The 17,927-nt window shown below is 47.1% G+C and overlaps 2 protein-coding genes across 4 annotated transcripts; one reads left to right on the top strand and one right to left on the bottom strand.

Annotated features, from left to right (window-relative positions):
- Window positions 1–17,919, bottom strand: LOC117148565 (E3 ubiquitin-protein ligase Ubr3). 2 transcript variants are annotated; one of them, XM_033316019.1, is made up of 12 exons: window positions 17,136–17,919; window positions 16,245–17,076; window positions 13,454–14,190; window positions 13,156–13,384; window positions 12,684–13,096; window positions 12,459–12,617; window positions 3,542–6,424; window positions 3,064–3,487; window positions 2,213–2,979; window positions 2,009–2,140; window positions 1,798–1,937; window positions 1–1,733 (listed from the first exon to the last, which is right to left on the bottom strand). In XM_033316019.1, exons 2-12 carry the CDS (start codon window positions 16,885–16,887, stop codon window positions 1,616–1,618), a joined length of 6,645 nt encoding a protein of 2,214 aa, XP_033171910.1. In that variant the 5' UTR covers window positions 16,888–17,076; window positions 17,136–17,919; the 3' UTR covers window positions 1–1,615. The 2 variants fall into 2 exon arrangements, with proteins under 2 accessions (XP_033171910.1, XP_033171912.1); XM_033316021.1 differs by having other exon boundaries at window positions 3,064–3,484; window positions 16,245–17,919.
- On the top strand, window positions 6,892–12,399 carry LOC117148567. 2 transcript variants are annotated; one of them, XM_033316024.1, is made up of 5 exons: window positions 6,892–7,475; window positions 7,647–7,970; window positions 10,634–11,352; window positions 11,417–11,803; window positions 11,863–12,399. In XM_033316024.1, the coding sequence occupies exons 1-5, from the start codon at window positions 7,206–7,208 to the stop codon at window positions 12,155–12,157; spliced, it is 1,995 nt and encodes a 664-aa protein (XP_033171915.1). In that variant the 5' UTR covers window positions 6,892–7,205; the 3' UTR covers window positions 12,158–12,399. The 2 variants fall into 2 exon arrangements, with proteins under 2 accessions (XP_033171915.1, XP_033171916.1); XM_033316025.1 differs by lacking the exons at window positions 6,892–7,475; window positions 7,647–7,970 and adding exons at window positions 9,022–9,942; window positions 10,010–10,174.
- Window positions 17,920–17,927: the final 8 nt, after the last annotated feature.

The raw sequence follows: 17,927 nt of genomic DNA, 5'->3' as shown, positions 1-17,927 counted from the left end.
TTTTATTAAGGGTTTTCGGTTTGTCACTCAGAATGCACGTTTACATTATTATTTTTTGGGTGTACTAGAGTACTAGTGGCTGTGTGTGTATGGTGTGTATTGTGTGTGTAGTGTGTAATGCTGTGCTGTGCCATTTTTTGTGTTTTGTGTTTTTTGTTGTTGTTTGTTTTGCAGAATTGAATTTAGTTAGTCTAGGAGGCCAACTAAAACATCTAGATTTGTATAACTAGTAAAAAAAAAAGATAAACTGTGATATATTAATATTTAATTATACAAGATGCAGCTTCGTTTTCAGTGTATTTACAATTCGTAGCAATTCTTCCATGTCTTTTTGTGTAACGCACATGCAATTTTTCTATAACTTGATGGAAATTTATACCAATTACTAGACAACCAGGTTTTTTGCCGAAGACGCTACTTCAGCAATTTTGAATTTGCTTGAAAAAACCTATTATATATATGTATGTATATACTTCTAGATATTGAAATATTAGCTAGTCTTTGCAGTGGCTCAATTTGATCGTTCAAAATAAACATTTGGATGCGCTCAACTTTCGGGCTGAAACAATATCGAAGTTCCCTTGGAGCGCCGCCTAAATAACACACAATTTGTAAAAACTAATAACAAATTCACATCCGATCCTAGTGTTTCCATTTCAGATTGATTATCCTTCCTTCTTTCAATCATCTTTTTTCTTATGCTTCTTAATTACATAATATTTATGTATAATGGGGTATGCAAACTAGTTTCTATGCATTTCACAATTCGCTTTTCGTTTATTGTTTTTTTTTTTTTTAAATCGTTTTTGTTTATGTTGCATTAACTGTACTGTATATTGTATTTGTATATATTAACTATATAATCTTTTTTTTCATTTTTTACATGCACAAACTCATGAGTCCAATGTAGGCAATTTTTATATTGTGTATTGTGTTATTTGTTGCTCGTAATTTGTTATTTGCCTTCTTGCCTTTGTTTCCCTAAAAAAAAAATCTATAAAGTTAAGGACTTAAGACTTAGTTTAGGTAGAACGCAACTGGAGACCCGCGCGGTGCACCATCTCCGGTTTATCCAGGCTGTTTTCGCGTCGTCTTTGCCCAGCAAGTGGGTGGGTATAATATTTGTAATTTATAATTGGTTGTTAAATATTCTTGTCGATCGCCAGATTATGTGATCTTCTGTATTATGCGTTTCTCAGTTAAACAGTTGACAACAAACAATAGTATAGCTGTCGGTATTTCGTATCGTTTTGCATCCATATTTATAAGTATTGTTTATGTATAAAAATGTGTAATATCAATTAATTGCAAATTGCCTACATTGCTTCTAGGTGCGTTGGAGCATGTGGTGGGGGATGGGGGTCGAAAGCCGTAAACAAAATGCAGATGCGTAAACGGATACGAAAAGCCGACAAAACGTTGAAACTAGCTTTAAGTCAGGTGGTTGGATTAGTGATTCAGCTGCTGAAGGCGGATTTTGGGGACGGGTGGTTGAGTGGTTGTGTGGCTGGGTGGATGGGAGGTTGTGTGGTTGACTGGTTCGACTAGGCGTGGATAGGGCATCTCAGATCTGGCCAACCAACTCCTGGATGCTGCGCAGTAGATCTTCCATATTTCACAAGAGATCCCGGTGAAACACCCAGGTGTGTTTTGTATGAGCAAACTTATGGGACAGCCACTGCGACTCCAGGAGATTGAAGCGGTCTTTGCTCAAATACAAAGGTTTGCCGCGCCTGCAAAATAGTTTAAAAATATATTAAAATCGTAACTTATTATATTAAGACTCTGATTACTCACTTGAGATCGCGATCCTCCTCGTCGAAGTCGTCCAGATAGAGTGAGCCCCAAAGACAGGCGCGTCGTCCACGAATAACTATGATGTACGTGGAGGTGACCACCAAAAAGATGCCTATGCCTCCGCCACAGGATAGCGTATGCTGATTAGGTGATAAACCAAAGGGATTAGCATTACTTTAATCAACATCGAGTGCATTTTAAGACTACTCACGCGAACAGCCTCGCAGCAGTCATTCTCCGCGCAGCAGTTCTGCTTAAGGCATACGATCGTCCCGCACAGCAGGCAGATGGAGCTCTCCTTGGGCACTTTATAGCAATTGAGGCACGGCCGCTCATGATAGTACTGTGAGGAAAAACGAAAAGCTCTATTATTACCTATCCAAACAAAATCCACATAGTAGATAACAACTCTCACCGTGAACAAGCGTTCGTACTCGCGCGGCAATTCAAGAAGTCGCGGCTGCTGCCACAACGAATGCTGATTGATGAGCACCAATTCTCTGACCGTATCAGCCGGCGGACGCACCTCCATCAACTGCTGGCACCAGAACAGCGGCAGCGTTGTCTCAGTGCCGGGAATAAAGCATAGCCCCTTGCTAGCATTAAAGCAATCCCAGTCCATAGAATCAGTGACGAGTTCCAAATAGTAAACAAGGCGCACAAACTCTAGTCCCGGTGCCGAGATCTCCGGCATCTCGTGGCGATAGAGATGCTGGCGCAGCAGGGCAGCCACTCGCAAAAACGGCAAACATAGCGCCTGCAGCTGTAATTCCATCGACTTAAGGTTAACCTCGATCGTCGTGGCTGAGAAGACTCCAGGGTTTGTGGACGTTGTGGAGGAGGAACCAGCCGCCGCCGCTGCCGCCGAGCTGCTAGTACTGGGTATGCAGTCGCGTCGCAAGTGAGCTAGCTCACTTGTCTGGCTCAGCACCAGGGCCATGGCCTTTCCCAGCTGCGAGGAGCTCTGCTGCTGTTGTCCAGCACGGCGACGGTTGTTCGTGGTCCCGGCAGCAGACTCCTGCTGTTGGAATTCCGCAGCAGAGTTGACACTGTCAGCGCTTGTGCTGCCGTACACTTTGACAATGTGATCGCACTCCAAATCGGTGAGAGTAACGCACAGCTGAACCACAATTTGATAGTACAGCAGATTGTACATGACTTTCACCATGCAAGTAAAGTAATCTAAATGGGATACAAAAAAACCATTGGTATTTAAAAGCGCCATAAATTTGGTAATATATATATATATTATGCACAACTACTCACCCTGGTCGAGTTGCAGTGGCGCCAGCAGGATAAACTTGAGCAGCAGAGCAATGGGATCCGCTAAGATGCTGGGAATCAACTCGAGGCAGTGCGCCGGCAATGGTTCCGTAGCGGTAACGGGCAGGCCGGCTAACGAGGCCCAACTGCTCCACAGCGGCCATTCGACCAAGACACGCACATGTACCGATAGCACGTGCAGTAGCGGTACGATGCATTCCCGCTTTGGCTTGTATCGCGTGGCATTCGCTGTGCATAGTGATCCGCCCCGCTGGATGATCTCCGCCTCCAGGTTTGTACGCGCAATCGAGGTAACGAAGATGAACAGCTTGCGGAACGTTATCGAGGAGCATTTAGCCTTGCGCTGGGCAATGTTTGTCATGACCTCCATGACATGGCCCATGGCCTCTGTCAGTTTTGTGGGCTGCTGAAAAGTAAAAGGGTATATAAATGGTTTAAGCTTAATAATCATTATGCCTACCGGTATCGTTTCGTTCTCTTTAATCAGATCTGTTAGATCAGCGACCAGACGTTCGAATGGCTGATTACCAGAGCGGACCAGATGCGTGGGTCTGTCCAGTTGCGGACTCAGCGGCAGCACCGAGTTTGAGAGCTGTCGGCACACGGGACAGTAGAACTCGCCACGATCCTGAACTGGCTGACGTTGGGTGGTGTACAGCGTCTTAAGGTATGCCTCTAGGCAACTGAGATGCACGTGGTGGCCACACGACTGCACATGTACACCGTTGTCGTAGGCCATATTGTTGGACAGATACCAGGACTCATCGCCGAACTTCAGACTGAGCAGTTCCGTACGCCTGTTGAATTCAGCCGCCAGTCGAGTGGTGTGCGCCAGTCGGGACTCATCCTCCGCGTTTAGCGGCAGCGGCAGTCGCTCGGCGATTCGCCGCCGATGACCAACAATGCCACTGGACTCGACCAGAACGACCAAGCCGATAGGATTCGATTCTGTACTGGGCGTAGTGCAATTGCAGATTATACAGTCGTACTCTTTCTCGCGCGGCTGCTCCTCGTACAACTCCTCATCGTCCTCGTCCTCCGGTCCGTAGCCCATGCCACTGGATGACGCTGCAGCGGATTGCATGAAGAGCTTCTGCTTGTTGGCAAAGTCTTGCATCATCTTCTGCTGGCGCTCACGTGCCTTTTTGCGGCGCTCCTCCTTCTCCTTGGTCTCGCGTGCTTTCGCCTCCGCTTGTTTTTCACGCTGATTCGGCCAGAGTCTCGCACGGATGTCGTCGATGCTCACGGCGCACTGCTCATCCTGCTTGGCGATCTTCCGCAGCAGATTACCAATAAAGAATGGTCCGTCGCCGATGCGCGAGGAGGATACATGGATGTTCTTGTAGTTGCGCTTACTGCGTCCTCTCTCAGCCAGGGCAGTGCTCTCCGCTGCTGCCATGGAGGTGCTGGCTTCGTTACAGTCCACATCCATGCTCGAATCGTCGCCAGATGATTGATCTTCGCCGTCGCTCAACGAGAAGCTATCTAGTGTGCCTGAGAGCTGAGAATGGAGCTTTAGTAGCAGCGACAAAATGCTTTCGTCCAAATGCAGCTCATCCTTATTGCTGCCACCGATGGCAATGTCCACGGATCGCTTACGTGCTCCACCAGTTTCATAGTTCATTCTACGTCCAGTGCCGCTACCACTTACGCCGGATGTAAAACTTCCGCCGGCGCCCAGGGCATTTGATGGTACAATATCCATATTACCGCTACTGGGTACGGCTACAGGCTGAACCCGCTGGAAAGGCAGGAGCATACCGCTGCCTGTGGGTGTGGTAGGCGAGAACATCTCATTGGAAGCCCCTGCTGGTGGTGTGGCCGATGCATTGGCGCCACCTCCAGCTCCACCTGCAATTGCGCCCATATTATTCGTTTCGGCTAGCAAAAGATCTCTCCGAATGGCCACCTCCATGCCACTCTCCGGCAAAGTGATCTGCTGCAGGGGAAAGTGGAAATCGAGAGCAGCCGGTGGACTCATATCCATGGCATGATTGCCTTCACGCAGTAGATCATCTTCGTTGCTATCCTGCCGGATAACCACTCCGGTTTCGGCAACTACTGACAGATCCGGTGGTAGGGCGACCTCCATGCCGGGCACTCTCATCGGGACCAGCGCCTGGGAGACATTCCTTCTGCTATGAGCTCCCATTCCCAGTCCAGCTCCTCCCGTTGCCTCATCTCCTTCGGGGTCCCCATGACCAATCATGCGCATCGTTTGCTCTGGATCCGCTACAACATCAAAGTCCAGATCTGAGTAAAATGGGTTCGACCGATAGCTGGAGGTGATCACTTGCGGATCGCGTGACTTCAGCGACACTTTCTTGACCACGTGGCGCAGATTGCAGCTAAGATTGTCCGTGGGATAGCAGTGGAAGAGCTTGGGCGGCTCATGCCGTCCCGAGCCGTAGCCATGATAGCCCGGCCCGCTAGATGACTCCACCACAGCAGCCAGCGCAGGAGGGGCCCGATCTCCAGTTCCACTGCCAACATCATCACTTGTTTCCACAGCAATCTCTAAGAGGAACACAGCGAGAGCCAGCAGATGCTCAGAAACATCACGTGTGTGAACTGCACGGAACAATATCGACAGGATGGTGGAGTGAAAGATGCGCGAGTTCAGAATCTTGCAGGGATCACTGAAGGAGCTCGTTGCGGGCAGAGCATGGGGCAATCGGAAAGGTGGCCATAGGTTACCACTTGCCGGCATCTTATCCTTGCTCTTCACATAGTTTGTAAAGCGGTCCAGCGATGATTGAAAGTCTCGACGATGAACTGCTCGCAAAAGGACGTGCAGCGGATCGTAGTGCTTTTCCCACACCTCATCGATGGGCGTGAAGAGACCCTGCTCCAGGTTCTCGCTCCCACTCGACGGAGCCTTGTAAACCGATAGCTTCTTTAGGAAGGTCTCAAAGTTTTTGGTATGCACATTGCCCGACCGCTCCGGCATTAGTTCGAGGAGCTGCGAGTGCGTCTTGTTCTCGGTGGCCAACAAGGCACTGATCTCAATGATGCATTGGGTGGCCTCATCGTTTCCCAGATTAGTGCGACTCGTCACCAGGGTGGCCAAAAAGGTTAAGAATCCCTCCAGCATCGAGGATTGCTCCGCCTTTTGGGGCTGCTTCAAGGGAGCCGTCTCCAGCCATTGACCTACGTCGAACAACTCGATGGTGTTCTGCAGGAAGAAGTACTGCGGCAGGTTGGTGGCACAGATTTGCAGGAAGAACAGGTCCATGTCGGCCATCGAGTTGCAGAAGTTCGCCTGGATATAGGTCATCGCTTGTCCCTTGATTTGGAGACCATTGCGCACCCATTTCCCGGCCAGGATCTCGTAGAAGAAACTCTAAAAAGAAGTAAAAGTAAATAAACATTTAAATTGATTTAAATTTAATTTTATATACAAATTCCTTCTATTCTCTTAAAAATAAAAAATTATTTAACGCACATAATCTTTATTTCATCTGAAATAAATAATAAAAAAAATAAATAAAGTAACAGTGCACCAGCGAGTGCGATAGTCATGAAACATCGATGACTTGGGAGCAGACAAAGTTATCGAAACTAGCTGTGACCTATGCTGTCTATCCCCCCCTCCCCCTTCAGAAACAACCAAAAAAGAACGGTGCAAAACAAAGAAACAGAGCCAGTCTCTCGACACATTTGTGTGTGTGTGTGTGTGTGTGTGTGTGAGACAGGGTGTCTGCAGGCGGCGGAAAAAGAAGGAAAGAAGAAAAAGAGACAAGTGAAACCCACAGCTGTATGATTTTTTTAATCAATCTCCGAGCGGCGAGAGCAGCACAGCAGATTAATCTGCCAACGTCGTCGAAACTCGACGCTCGAGCTCGAGACAAAACTCGACTCTCTGTTTTTGTGACTATCCATTTGCGTTTTGATTTTCAGCGGGCGCAGTTGCGTGCGCTTCTGTCTGTCTGTCTGTCTGTCTGTCTATGTGTGTGCGTTTGTTTGTTGGTTTGTGCAAGCATTTAATCATAATATTTAAAAGACACCCCACCATTGTCAGCACAACATCCCCAACGATCGTCGGATTTCGCGCTGCAATAAATAAATAAACATTCATATACAAAACGAAACCCAAATAGCAGAAACGCACAGCCGGCTGCAGAATGGGATTAATGAATTGGGTACTTCCCCTCCTTCTGGCCACGTTGGTCGCCCTGCAACAGCCTACACAAACGGACGCTCTGATCGAGGATGTCCTGGACATCATACATGTGGTCAAGGAGGTCACCTCCGGCGTCCTCAAGGCCTGGGACATTGTACAATCCTCCCCGTTGGCGGCCAACATTGATTTCCCACTGATGCGGGAGAAACAGAAGAAGGTGTTGCAGCGCCTCAAAGAAGTCAGCAAGCAAATAGACAATACCGAAGATCAGGTGAGTCAGCTGCGGGAGGGCTAAGAGACCGCTCTTTAGCTCTTCTTTTGCGTACCCTTGCAGTGGGCATTGCCAATTTGGTGAGCTGTTTGTTTAGTTAATAGATCTGCTGCAAGGGTATAACAACCATGGCAACTGTATACTTAACCCACACAAAAAAATCCACTTCAGCATGCTCAATATGTTGCCTTGGCCATCGAATCGGTGACTAGCTTCATGCACAACAACGCTCCAATTATGGCCAAGATGAACGATATCTCGGACACGATCAATAGGATCTCATCGCGCTATCAGCAGATGCAGAAGTACGAGGCTTACAAGGACAAGTTGGAGATGTCCACGCTGATAACGTTTGCCGAGTGGACAGTGTCGCCGAATGCACATTCGGTGCACCATCTGATGGATCGCCTGAATATCATTCTACTCGGCAACGAAGATAGATCTTCCAACACAACGTCCACCAATCTACTCCAACAGCTGGCCACTGCCTATGAGGTAATATAGTTTAACTTTTGTGTGATCTACTCTGATTTCAGGCGAAAATTTTGGGATCATCGAACTTATAGAGCATTTTTAGCTTGAGTCATTTTGAAAGACATTTTGTCAACCGCTCTATCTACTGGGCTAACTGTAAAAGAAGCTACATTTTTAAGCCAAAAAACGTATTAACTCAGAAGACAGTTAGAAAAAAGGAAAAGTGTAAACAACTGTTTTCTTTATTTACATTACATTATAGGGTGCTTCGAGCTGAAGCATGCTTGACTGTAAAAATACGGTTTGTGATTGGGGTGTCAATTTGTGAATTGCTTCCTGCATGCCTGTTAACCGGATGATTCACGAATGATGCTCGCCTGGGATATGATATAGGTCTAGACACGAGGTTTTAAGCATTGTAAACTCGACTTTCCGGTTGACGCGTCACTTAAGTCGTTTTTTTTTTTAATTTTTTTTGGCAAAAGAAAGTCTTGCAGTGTATTAGTCACCGTTTCTTTTGTCGCCAAATAACGGTTAAGGCCTCCGCACGCACTCTCTCTCTGTGACATGGAAGGCGCACAAGTGCTCCCATTTCTTGCGGGTGTGTGCGAGTGTGCGTCTTCTATTTGTGTGAGGTCAAAGGTCTTGTGTCAACAAAAGACTGCGAAACAAGTTAAACAAAACAAAAAATACACAAATAAACGCCAGAGGGCAATGCAGCAGTTTTGCCCCCATGCTGCGAAAGAGAGCGGAGAGCGCTTCTCTTTGTTAGTGCATTGCGTCACGAGAAACCGGAAAGAGAGAAAGGAGAGTGCTAACAATGCACTCACTCAGCTGTTTGCCATACCAATTAGAAGTCGGCAAAAACAAAAACAATGCGGGCACAACTTTCTAGTTATCGATTGCTAGGTTTGCAAGTGCCAATATGATCACCAGTCGATTGAATAATTAAGCCAAGTAGGGTATTATTGCTGTGTGTGAAACCGAAGAATCAAACGAAATTTGCTCAATTCCTGATTGCTGCTCACAAACACGAGTGTTTTGTGTGTGTGTGTTTACGCTTCTCATATCGTCTGGTTGTTAAAAGACCAACAACAATGCATGAAAAAAGAGCTTCAGTCAGCAATTTTTTTTTGTATTGTATTTTCAACGAGCACACACCAACACGCACACATACACAAACAAACAATCGCTGAGCGTGGAGCGCTTTAAAACAGAAACTGAAAAATTACAGTAGCCGAACAGCACTCAGAATAACAACACCCAGCTGAAATTATATGGCAAGAGGCGAGCGCGAATTAAAGTAAATCGCAAATAATAAAGAATCGTGAAATCTCAGAGGACGGGCATCCTAAAACGAGGCTCGGAGTCTTTGTTTCCAGTTGAAGGAAGTTGAAGTTGTGGAAAGCAAGCAGTGCACCCTGCTGTTGCTCTTCTTCTTGCCTTGCCCTTCCACCAGCAGCAAAGAAGTAAAACCTCAAAGTCGAAGAAGAAGAAATAGAAAAAGCAGAGAACCCAAGGCTAGACAAATTGGAATCATACAGGGATACAGGGGGACAGGGAAATCCCCGTATTTTATATTCGCCAGCCTGATACATATCTTATCGTGAGAGTAAATATGGCGTCGCCCATCGGAGCATTAGCTGCTGTTCTTGCTGTTCTTGTTACACTTGTGATTTGTGGAAATACAAAATCGGCGTCGTTCGAGGGATGGATGCACCCAAGCACCCCACAAATGGAAGTGGACGACCTGCGCACCGAGTATATCGCCCTGGAACGAGCTCTGTGGAACTATCTGGCCAAAACGGCCAATAGTCAGAACAATAAGGAAACCCAGATAAGGAAAGTATACGATTCGCATCGGGATTTCGATGCGAAACCCCAAATGAGACGCACCTTCGAGGAGCATCGCTACGAGATCCTCAATCACTATGAATGGTCGCTGCTGGAAAGGGATCTCATTTATATCAGCAAGCTTTACGATGCCTACAAGGTATTTCGACTCTTAAGGACTGTTTTTTAGATAGATCATAACATATTACTTCTCATTATCCGAATAGGACACCTTTGTCAAGCAGAACAACAGCGTTGAACTGGATGAACTGGCCGTTTTAAATCTAGCCGGAGCAATCCTGCGCAACGATAACACCGCATCAATGCCACGAATCCTGCAGGAAATCGAGCGAGTGATGGTTTCTCAGACCCTCTACTACCGAGCGATGATAGTTAGTTAACCCACGAAACAGATTCGACGATCCCTCAGCAATATGAAAATCATATGCACTTTAAATCATATGCACAAAAGCAAAACAAGAAATCCCTTGTTCTTTGTTGAAAGCGATATCTCGCACTATCTGATCACATTTTAAAGTAGTAGTTTTCAAATTAAATACTCGTAAACTCATTAGATTCCCGTGGAAACGTTCACAAAATATCCCAATATGCAATAGCTTATCTTACACACCCACGCGATCTATAATTACCGTGCTATAATAATAATAATACTACCAGTATGGCAGAGATTTTAACAGCCAGATGTGATGGCTAATTAGAGCTAAAAACAAGAGTAACACTCTACGTGTACCTGGTAAAGAATGCCAGACGGTTGAATAGAAGGAAAAACTGCTGCATATCGATCATATTAATGAATTTCCCAATAATATGAACAAATTTCTTGCTTACAGGTGTCTAGCAATCAAATTTGCAATACCATGCAATCGGCCCAGCAGTTTATTTATTCACTATATGCGGATATAGCCCTGACCGAACTGAAAGCCTACACCATGATGGAGTTCTCGTGGATGATGTTGCGGGTCTACGGGAAGGGCAACTACACTCAGGAGGCGGAACTCATGCGTTCCGACTATGAGAAGAGGACAGAACGCACACTGAAAATGCTCAAGGATGTGATGCTACGAGCTGATCGTATCGTTTACCGCTGTGATCCGACGAAACATGTACAGGGAGTCACCTATGACGAGGTCACGCGCCTCCTTCAAGGCTACATTGAAAACGAGGTAGACTTGAATAACGAGGAAACTTGCCGAGAGACGTGTGGCTTTTATCAGTCCACCCGTAGCGAAGGCTGCTTTAAGGATCTCTATTGTTCCCGTCAACCGAAATGTACGGGTCGCCTGTACAACTGCCAGTTCGTAGACTCCGACATGTGGGTGTGCCCGTCGCCACAGAATAGTACGCGGCGCTATGAGTTCATCGAGTACGAGAACGGACGCGTCCTTGGCCAGCGGGGTAAGTGCACCAGGGGCACCACCAAGGTGGACAGCTGGTGGCGTTACCTTCTCTGGCACTGCAGCTACTGCTTCTGCCTGTGCGACGAGGAGGGTCTAAAGTCGGATCGTTTCTTTAATCTGCGGGATACGATCGCCGATATCAAGCGCAACCGGTGAGTTCTAGTTGGATCCGTTGATTTTAAAATATCAACAAAATAGTAACTAATTATTTTTCAGAATCGTGACTGGCTTGCGTTTTGTAAAGCAAAATCGGATTTTCCATCTCCAAATCCAGGAGGGCGAACTTCTGCCGCGTGGCACTGTCAATCAAAGCACTCTGGAATGGAAACCCGTGGAGAAGTACAACGTCTTTGATCGTCATGTGAAGAATGGCGTTGACTATCATAAGTTGAGCTACGAGAAACGCACCATCGATCTGGACGATGTGGATACGGAGGACAATTCTTTCGTCGTTACCGGCGTGCGATTCCGTGTAGTGGGCACACATCTGAATTTGGAGGCCTATTACAGTGAGTTTGATTTCCTCACCGGCCAGCTCATCCAGCCGGAGTACAATAGCTATTGGAAGTCCAACGACAATACCGATGTCAGCGGCGCACGCAGGTAAGTGTGTGCTCTATTATTGGATAGCATAGAAGTAACTAACAACCCCTTGCTTTCAGGGAGAAACTGCGTCTGAGCAACGCCGACGTGTCTACGCGGACAATCGCACCATCGTTACCTCTGTCGCGCCACAATCAGTTCATCGATTTCACTAACACAGGACTGGACAAGGATGCCGCCCAGAGCACAGTGCCGTTCATGGACATCCAGGACGTGGTCTCGAATCCACCAGTACCACTAGCCGGCATTGGCATCTACTACAAGGGCCGCAACGGCTACGGCGGCTTCCTGGGCCCCAAGATCATCACCTACGACTTCACGCCCCACGTTCAGGTGCCAAAGAATAGATCCTAAGGCGGAGAGAGTCGGATAAGCGGTGCTGTTTCCATCCCGCACATATGTCATAGCTTTTTTAGATGTACACTACCTATCAATACACACTTGCAATTACTGTCGCATAGTCTAAGTGAGATCCGAGGAGAACAAAACGCAAGAGATGCAGAATCAGGCAAGACAAGAATATAAAAACAAATTATATTGAAATTTAGCCATAACAATAGAAATAAAAACGAATGAGAATCTGAGAGCCCAGAGAAGCGAGGACCTTCTTTCTAATTAAAGCGAAAATAACCAAAATAAAAGATTGAAGACTCACCTGGACGCGAAGTGGATGGATCATAAGCAGGGGCAGCAGATAGGGGCGCGAGGGCAGCACATCGTTCAGACTGATTCCCATTTTAGTTACCGCCTGGCAAACAAAGGCAGCCAGATATCGATGCAGGGGAAAATGGAACGAAGCCTGCATCATCTCCTCCTGCACGTATAAATAAAAGGATTTTATTCAAACTTCGATAAATTTAAACGGATTGAAAATACCAACCATAGATAGACGCGCCTCCATGAAGTAAATAGAGTCTAGCCACTCGTGCAGCGTCGTCACACAGTAGTTGATGATCTTCTTTGCCAGGTGGGCATGTGTGCCATCCTGCAGATGCGAGATAATCGACCACATGGGATAGGCACTGGCCTCAAGCTCGCAGGAGAACGCCGCATAGTAGCTATTTGGCTCGAATTCCACATGAGAAGCCGTCTCCCGCACATTGACATTCATGCCCTGTAGCATCTGGAGAAACTGGAACCACATGTCGATGAGATTGTCGTCCCGCAGAAAGACCAGGGCCACCGATTCGTGTGAAAGGACGTTGTTAAAGTCCGAGACTAGTGGCCAGTAGCAGTGGTCCTTCATCACCTGACGCGTGCAGTCGATGACGAAATGAAAATTCTTGTTGGGATCTGGGCGACAAATCAGAATGTTCAAAGAGCTGCAGTCGGAAATATAAAATAACTCTCACCATGCAATGTATTCTGTATGAGTATCTTGGACATCATTAGCTTCAGACTGATAATCATAACGTGCAGCAGCGACAGTTCGTTGACCATCTTGAGGGCCAGACTTTCGTTGGAGAAGAGTTGGACGCTCATGTGGACCACCCGGTTGCTGAGCGTGTCCGGATCACGGGACATTTCCAACACGGACGGTATGCGGCTGTAGTGCATCACAAATGTGCGGGTGAGGTGTTCCTTTGGGGCAGAAAACGAATAAATATTGATAAAGATATGGAAAAATCATATAATCTCATCGAGACTAACCTTGTAATCCTGGTCAGGCAGCATGTTCAGCAGAAAGCAGACCAGAGTCTGTGGAAACTCGAACTTAAATGTCCAGAAAATGAACTCTTCGAGTAGCGTGGTGTGGACCAGTTTGTCGCCGAGCGCGGGCAGATCTCTGTACTCATCGGGTGGCTCTGGGTTTGGAAATCTGTTGACGGCATCCTCGTACTTCTCACGGTTCGCCTTCAAGAAGCGTCCATTTCGCGTGTCCTGGCACGGTGCTTCCATGAAGAAGGCATACACCTCCGGATTTATCAGCGTGCGCGTCATAACTTTGCGCATTATCTCGCCCATGTTGTTCAGATCGATCAGCATGTTCGCGAACTCCTCGCATGAGTATGACGTTATCGCCTGCACCTCCAGTGGGGTGTCGCTATGCTCACGGAAGTGCTGCAGCAGGCGGAAGAGCAGCTTGGGCATTATGGCCTCGGCCACCGCCAACAGATTGTTTGGCACCGGATCGCGATTGACCCGGTTATTGATGCCATGATCACTGCAAAAACCCTCCGCCTTCATGACCGAGGTGTCACCACAATCGCAGGCACCGCCTGCCTGTGACAGGAACATATTGAAGTCGTGGTTCGTGTGGTTGCCCTTCTTGAAGCAGTCCCGGCATATGGACATGCAGGGCGATATGCCGCAGGTGCGGCACCTGTAGGCCACCACGTGGGGCACCCATACCAGACCGCATTTGGCGTGGTTGTCATAGCTACGCACTACAAAATAATTTTTCAAAAATTAAAAACAATTCATTGAATATATGGGAGTAGCAGAATAGAAGTCAGCTATAAAATAGGTTTGGACACATAAGGAGCAAGGACATGGCCACATCAAACCAAAGAGCTAAAAAAGTTGTCATGTTTAACCAACAGACACATCCGAAAGTACTTAAAAAGTTAAGAATTTGCTCTGTATTTAGCTGAGAGGCCCTGGCCAACTATCGATTTTCTTAAATATTATGGGTCATTGAAATGCGGTTATTACAGACAAAGGGCATCAAGAAATCAGTGCCATAATGTACACAGGCGGCACAATTTTATAGGTAGTAAGACAATCTTGTTGGTCAGTTAATCATGATATGTATATGTATATTTTTTCTAATTAATAATAATAATATATAAATATGTCTGCGGTAATTCGACCTAAGAAGCTGTATCAGGGGTTTTTAATTAATTGAACTCGACGAATTCATATGCAAAATCATCGAAATAATCGGTCGATTGCAATGCATTGTTCCCGCCTCTGATCACGAAACGATTAAATATCGCTGGCGAAATTGAGCGATGAGGTGAAATTGTAAAACCAGTCGAGGCCAGCTGATTTGTTTTGACCGACCGCATTGCCTTGCTATTGCTATTGATTTGATTTGAGTTCCAAAAATAAAATGATGCACTCATTGCTTAGTTAATTTCTTGCTTCTGGTTGCGTGACTCTTTGATTTTTTGTCTTCGGACTGCGTTCTGGGGCGTATATACGTACATACGATTGTTTTATGTTTCGTAGTTTATACACATATGTATGTACATACGAATTCCGCTCGGACCTTGTTGGCTACAAAGGTCAACGTTGTCGGCCGCCGCATGCGGAAGGAAATCGAATGGGTTGGCCAATAACAACCACAGTGCAGCGGAAAGTTGATTGACAATGTTGTAAAATTGTAATAGCGATCGATCAACGGAAAGTTAGCAACTCTTTCTCGCTCTCACTATCTTGGCTCAGCAGTCTCTTTCTAACTGAGAACTTTTGGACAAGGTCCGAAAAGTGGGAAGGGGAGGTGACATGACATGGGAACGGAAAGAAGGTGCACTCTCTCACCCTCACCCACACACGCACGCAAGCACACACATACACACACACAACCCCACGCAGCCCAATAACATAACGGTCTTTCGGTCAATTGCCGTTGACAGCTTACAGTGGGCAACATCACATCCGCCCCTCGCGTCCACTGTGCGTGTTTTTGTCAAATCAACATCAATGACGGTCAATCAACTTTTGCCGCACCAGTGCAATTTTGCAATTGTTCTTGCAACAGAGTAACAAACAAAAAGGTGGGAGAAATATGTATAACACAAAAAAAATAAGAGGAGCACTTAGCGGTGACAAAAGGTGCCATCATATAAACAAGCACCATCTGCATTCGTGTGCGTGTGGTTTTGGGACGGATGCTGCGGAAACATTTATTACGCAAGGCGTACCGAAACAGCTGACACAAAGCCACAAGGTGCAAGCTGCATTCCACTGTGCGTGTGCGTCTCCGCCCGCCAGTTTGCACGAGTGTGTGCGTGTGACAGAGCTGACAAGTGGGACAAGCAAGACAAGACTAGACGCGACAAACAACCATAAACGATAAAAGCAACTTTGGCGACATACGCAGCCTGGCACAAAAAGTAATAAGTAGTGATGAAAATTATGCACAAATACAGCATTGCAAATAGATGAGCAGTTGAGATTAAATTGGGCTAAAGTTGACTCCCCTAATCAGAGCATATGTGTGTGTAGTGAGTGTGCGAGAGAGTGCGCTTGATTGCTGTTGCCATGGTGGTGCACTCGCACTCTTCACGCTGCCTTGCACCTTGCTTTTATGCTCTCTTCCTCTCTACCTCTTCTTTGCGTGCCCTACAACCATTACATTTCACAGACACACACACACACAACGCAGGTAACACACACATGCTCGGTCAGAGTTTCAGGGGCAACGGACTTGCGATCAGCTGTTTGGCGATAGAAAATGCAACACACTTATCGATATGCACACATTGGGACGTACCAATTTTAACAAACTCCTGTGGCGTCCGTCCGCCGGCAATGAGCCATCGTATCCACTCGATGTTGTCCAGATTGTCGATGGGCGTCCCCGGATTAAATAGGGTGTCCATTATGGAGTCGAGATCGGGTGTGGGGCTGCCACGGCAGCATTCCGTGTTGATCAGGGCGGCCACCTCCTTGCGGCTGCGCAAACTGAACGAGGAGGCGCCAAAGAAGAAACTCGGCTTGGCGCCGGCATCGTCGGATAAGGAGCTCGCGGCTCCCGATTCCGCCGCTGTGCCGGAGCTTGTAGTGGTAGTGGCTCCTGCCCTTGGCGGTGGCGGCGGTGGAGTAGCAGCGGCCGCCACACTGGAATCCCAATCGTGGAAGGGGGAATGCGAGTTATCGGTGGTTGTTGGGATTGCTCCAGCTGCGACCCCTCCGCCACCAACTATGGATCCACCAGCGATGCGCACTGATGCGGGCGATGGTGCCGAGACTATGGGAGGCACGACGTACACCGAAGACAGATCCACGTCGGATGACCCGTCTTCGTTCTCCAGCTCCTGATCCTCTTGCATGGGCGGATGGTGGGTCTGCTCCCGCACCACCTCCTCGTCGTCTATGCTTATGTCGGCATTGGACAGGTTGTCATCCTCGTCCATGGTGATGGGCGTTTATTTGGTGACGTCGCCGGTCCGCTGCTCCGTTCCTAGCACGCTGAAATTCTGAAATTCTTCCAAACTTGGCCGCTCTGCTGCTGCTGCTGCTCTTTTTCTTCTTTCGGTTCGGCCTTTTCAAACAAGTTTTCTTTTCGTCTTTTTTCGGCTTCGGCTGCTGCTTCTTCTACGTTACTGCGTGATTTTTTCTTATGATTTTTGTTGTTGTTGTTTGGGTAGTGGCCGAATTTTACCTTTATGTTTTGGTTTATGGCGAAGTTGCGTTCAATTGAAAATTTTGATCGAAACTCTTGTGTTGTCCCGGGGATAACAAATTAGAGAGGGGAAAAGGTTGGCAAATTGGCTGAACGCTGAACGGAGAGCTGGAAACGAAAAATTTCACAACACCAAACACTTGACACTTAGATCCGTCGGTTCTTGGGTTTGATTATTGATGGTTTAACTCTCGGCGACGTCTCCCAACCAACCAACCGACCGACCTATTGTGTGCTGTGGCTTTCGGGGAGCTATTGGCTGTATCAGCTATATCCCCATTATCCGTTTCCGGATCGAGGAGTTCTCTGGCTGATGCCCTTTTCTCGGTATCGTATCGCACCGTACCGTACCGTTCCGTTCTGTGGCCGTGCCGTGCCGTTTTTCCCCGATATTTTGCTCACTTTTCACGCTGTTTCATCCGCGAGTCTTGCAGATATACGAATATGTGCGCACACATACTCGTCGCGGACACACAAACACGCACGGAGACGACACCACACAAACAGGCACGCACACGAACAAACATACACTGGCAAGTGTGGCCAAATATATTAGTCGTGCATTGAACTTGCCAATTACGCCGATTTTAGCATGTTAGTCGCAGATAAATGAACCGCTGGACCAGCTTGCTTTCTTTGGTGCATGGGCGGCCCTTTAGCCGCTGCCTTTGCGTTCGCGAATCCGTTTAATCCTGCCAATTTCGATTTGCTCTACGAATCCACACACGGTCTTCGTTGGCGTGTATATCAGGATATCGATAGGTCTTGAAT

The sequence above is a fragment of the Drosophila mauritiana genome, chromosome X, assembly GCF_004382145.1.
Source record: "Drosophila mauritiana strain mau12 chromosome X, ASM438214v1, whole genome shotgun sequence".
Classification (NCBI taxonomy): Eukaryota; Metazoa; Arthropoda; class Insecta; order Diptera; family Drosophilidae; genus Drosophila; species Drosophila mauritiana.
Note: the sequence above shows the minus strand (reverse complement) of the source record. Positions and strands in the feature narration are given on the sequence as shown.

Coding starts and splice junctions, on each gene's coding strand:
- LOC117148567 (XM_033316024.1), top strand. CDS start 7,206: ATGGGATTAATGAATTGGGTACTTCCCCTCCTTCTGGCCACGTTGGTC. Junction 7,971..10,633: donor AGCTGGCCACTGCCTATGAG/GTAATATAGTTT, acceptor TCTTGCTTACAG/GTGTCTAGCAATCAAATTTG. Junction 11,804..11,862: donor GATGTCAGCGGCGCACGCAG/GTAAGTGTGTGC, acceptor CCTTGCTTTCAG/GGAGAAACTGCGTCTGAGCA.
- LOC117148565 (XM_033316019.1), bottom strand. CDS start 16,887: ATGGACGAGGATGACAACCTGTCCAATGCCGACATAAGCATAGACGAC. Junction 12,618..12,683: donor TGGAGGCGCGTCTATCTATG/GTTGGTATTTTC, acceptor TTATACGTGCAG/GAGGAGATGATGCAGGCTTC. Junction 2,141..2,212: donor AGTACGAACGCTTGTTCACG/GTGAGAGTTGTT, acceptor TTTTCCTCACAG/TACTATCATGAGCGGCCGTG.